We start from the raw sequence: 3,809 nt of genomic DNA on the forward strand, positions 1-3,809 counted from the left end.
GACGTCAGATCCGCTTAACTCCGCACTGGCGAAATTTTCATTAATTAAAAAAAAAATCGCGATTTATTCGAAACATAATTTTAAACGTAAATTGATCGATATATGTCAATTTCTTTTCGTTATTGATTAGATTTATTTTGATCGGATTGATGGCGATAATTTTTCCGAAAATATTCGCGCCAAACTAGTTTCAACCGGATACAACACGGTCGCCGCCATTGCTCTACACACGACTTTCGTGGTAAGTAGATGGGTTTCTTATATCGATCGACATCTATGTGAAGACGGTTCTATATCTTCCAAAAAGTTACCATAGTGTAAATATATCTTTGAGTTTTAGTCAAGTAATTTCACGAACATGTTCGTTCTTTAAATCGTTGAAATATTTTACTTTCTTACGGTCGCAGTTCTGGTCAAACAACATTCTGCTCGTTCACTCGATTTTGTTGGGCCATTTTCTAAATTATGCTGTTAAACAATGTTGTCAAGTTGCCTTGTGTGTTCTTATTCAATTCATTTTGTCCATTTCCATTGATAATTCACCACTACTCCACGCAGTGACCTTAAAAATTTGACTTTCAACCCCTCGACTAAATAATTTTTGTCAATCAATGTGAATGTCTGTCTTTGACCCACGGCACACAGCCATAGTCTCCTTGGATACATTTTTTCAATCAATTCAAGTCCAAAAATCAGAGTTCCCCATCTAGCTAGGCTTGCACTTTTAACTGAGGTATTGATAGCTGAAGAATTTTAATCTTGGTTTTAAATACAATTGTTGTAGGATGGTTGACAGTTTTTTTTGTTGTATCTCACCATATATTCCATGAATGCACAATTTATAATAATCAAGTTGTTTTCTTATTTCAGAATCATATCTACTTTAATTTGTAATCATGTCACTAGCTCCCTGTCAAGAGGGTCACTCCGGTCACGAATTTGCTGCTACTTTTAAGGTATTTTTATTTATCTTACGGTTCCCTGCGGATGTCTCTCGTTTCCTATTTGCCAAAAATGTTAAATCAAATTTAAATCATTCGTTTCAGCTTGTCTTAGTTGGAGATGGTGGTGTTGGTAAAACCACCTATGTAAAACGTCATTTAACCGGTGAATTCGAAAAGAAATATATCGGTAAGGAGTTCAATTCAATGAAAGTCTTGGCTCGTATTGTAATGTCCGCATGCGATGAAGTCAATTAGATTGAATGTTGAATTTCAGCAACACTCGGTGTAGAGGTTCATCCGTTAGTATTCAACACAAGTAGAGGTTGTATCAGATTCAATGTATGGGATACAGCTGGCCAGGAAAAATTTGGTGGACTTCGAGATGGTTACTATATTCAAGGTAAAATTGCAAGCATAGAATACTAACTACGACTAACCTAAGATAGTTTTCTTTAATGTCGGGCCTTCAACTAGCCTATTTGGGTGTAAGCTTAGAGGTTTGATAAGGCTTGTTTGCCAGCTCAGTCGGCAATTGTGAGCGACTCTCGGAAAGTACGCATGTCAAATTAGGATTTGTTGAATGCCGAACAGTGATGGAAAAATGGAATTTGAAAAGTTTTTGGTTAAAGAAATAACTGAAATGATTTGTTAAGGCAGTGCATTTGTACCCAATGTGGTTGGGTCTGATTTTAACCAGAAAGAATAGCACAAAACCTAGTGTTCGTTAGTACGCGTACTGCTGAATTCAAATATAGCTGTATAAATGTCAACTGATTTCAGGACAATGTGCGATAATCATGTTCGATGTCACGTCCAGAGTTACGTATAAAAATGTACCGAACTGGCATCGCGATTTGGTGCGCGTGTGCGAAACTATACCGATCGTTCTTTGCGGAAACAAGGTCGACATCAAAGATAGGAAGGTCAAGGCCAAATCCATAGTGTTTCATCGAAAGAAGAATTTACAGGTAAAACTTTACTGCTGTTACTAAAAAAAAGCTCATTTTATCTCGATACTTTTCTGTTTGTTAGCCAGAATGTCGATTTAATGATTTCTTGTGATACCGAGATCGGCGTTTGATTGTTTGATTTTCAGTACTACGATATCAGCGCAAAGAGTAACTACAACTTTGAAAAACCGTTCCTGTGGTTGACCAAAAAATTAGTCGGCGATCCAAATTTAGAATTCACGGTTATGCCAGCTTTGCTTCCACCTGACGTTACTATGGATCCTAAGCTTATTCAACAATGTGAAAATGATCTAAAAGTATGTAGATTGTAGTCGATGTTGAAAATGTTTTAATATCTTGTTGAAAGTTGTTATATTTACAATTCCCTCTCTTTTCAGGAAGCACAATTGAACGAGTTACCCGATGATGATGACGAATTTTAGTGAATACTTCTACAAGAGAATAGGCCATTAATGCTTCATAAATTGTTACCAGGCTGCAGGGTGGACTGAGATAGTTTCATTCACAGCAAGTCTCTATAATTCTACGAATTCTAGTGCATTTAATCATTTTCTACGAGTTGTGATGCGTTAAATCAACCGTTGCGAATTGTGAAGCGTTTTGATCTTCTACAGACTACAATTATGATATCCGTTCGTGACCAATTTTGTTGTCTGCCCTGTGTACTCATTGACAAACGACTATTTACGATCTTTTTTGAACAGCGACACTTGAAAAAGACGACCGATGTTCTGGATTGGGATTATTTATTTGCTTGAAAAAAAAAACTGAAAATAGTGCGCGAACGAGTGAGTGAAGTTAGTGACTTCAGGATTAAGAAATGCGAAAGAACAAAGATATTTCGTGTACTAGAGAAAGTTGTGGCACAGATTTTCAGCTTAAGACTTAATATTCATGTGATAAAGGCGTTATGTTTTATAGCAATATGATCCATAGTTAAGTTACTCGCAAGCTGTTATTTTTAATGCGATATGCACCCATTGGACATTTGATTGATAATTTGATTTCTGGCTAGTGATTCTTACATCGTTTCAAAATGTTTTAGTTCTCCGCTTCAACTAAGTGTAAGAATCTTTCAATGCAGAATATATTTTGTGTGTCATTGATATCATTGTGCAGTTTCTACTGTCCTGTCTAATAATGGATGTTAAGTACCGTAAGATAAATTCCAAGATGTTCCAATTTATTTATTGTCATGCGTATAAATTTGTTTTAAGTTCCGAGGCGGCCCGATGCCTTTGAAAATACTTTTCATTCAGTCTCATTTCATATTTGTTACTGATACTACATGAACTATGGATTCAATAATACAATGTAAAAATAAAGTAAACAATCGTCTCTGAAATTGTCTCTTGAATTCATCTATGTTTCATCTCGAGAATGTACCGTTGAGCCTTTCCTGAGGGGTCTGGCCATAATGATGAACTTTACTGAAGCGGAACATTAATTATGGGATCTGGATCATCTACATTGATACTGGTTTATGTGTTGTGCCCACATTTTTGGAATGAGACAATCGGAAGTCATCGAGCATGACTGGACTTCTTTCATGTGAAAATAAGTCATCAGACTGATTATACAGCGGCTACACGTTGCAATGTTATTGTTTACCTGTGACGTCATCGCTCATGACATTCGAGTCTTGGATCTAATACCGACCGATGGAAACCCACTTGGCCTTGAAACTAGTATGCAAACAACACGGATATACACATATATTGTACCTCCTTTAGCTATATTCACCAGGCATTAGAAAAAAATGCAATCAATCTTGGTTATTAGAGAAAAACTTGAAATTAAAATCCCATTTGTAGAATAAATTGAGGTTGTTTTGATGATTCGAAGGACTTTGGAATTCCACATGTTCAGTCCAACAAATAGTGCTGTCCGATCA

General features: G+C 36.3%; 1 protein-coding gene across 2 annotated transcripts; it reads left to right on the forward strand.

Annotated features, from left to right (window-relative positions):
• Nucleotides 1-188: 188 nt before the first annotated feature.
• On the forward strand, nucleotides 189-3,260 carry LOC141900341 (GTP-binding nuclear protein Ran-like). Of its 2 annotated transcripts, none has more exons than XM_074787187.1 (7): nucleotides 189-241; nucleotides 871-956; nucleotides 1,047-1,131; nucleotides 1,219-1,344; nucleotides 1,725-1,912; nucleotides 2,041-2,211; nucleotides 2,293-3,260. In XM_074787187.1, exons 2-7 carry the CDS (start codon nucleotides 897-899, stop codon nucleotides 2,335-2,337), a joined length of 675 nt encoding a protein of 224 aa, XP_074643288.1. In that variant the 5' UTR covers nucleotides 189-241; nucleotides 871-896; the 3' UTR covers nucleotides 2,338-3,260. The 2 variants fall into 2 exon arrangements, with proteins under 2 accessions (XP_074643288.1, XP_074643289.1); XM_074787188.1 differs by lacking the exon at nucleotides 189-241 and adding an exon at nucleotides 297-317.
• The last annotated feature ends 549 nt before the right edge of the window (nucleotides 3,261-3,809 follow it).

This window comes from Tubulanus polymorphus, chromosome 2 (genome assembly GCF_964204645.1).
Source record: "Tubulanus polymorphus chromosome 2, tnTubPoly1.2, whole genome shotgun sequence".
NCBI lineage: Eukaryota > Metazoa > Nemertea > Palaeonemertea > Tubulaniformes > Tubulanidae > Tubulanus > Tubulanus polymorphus.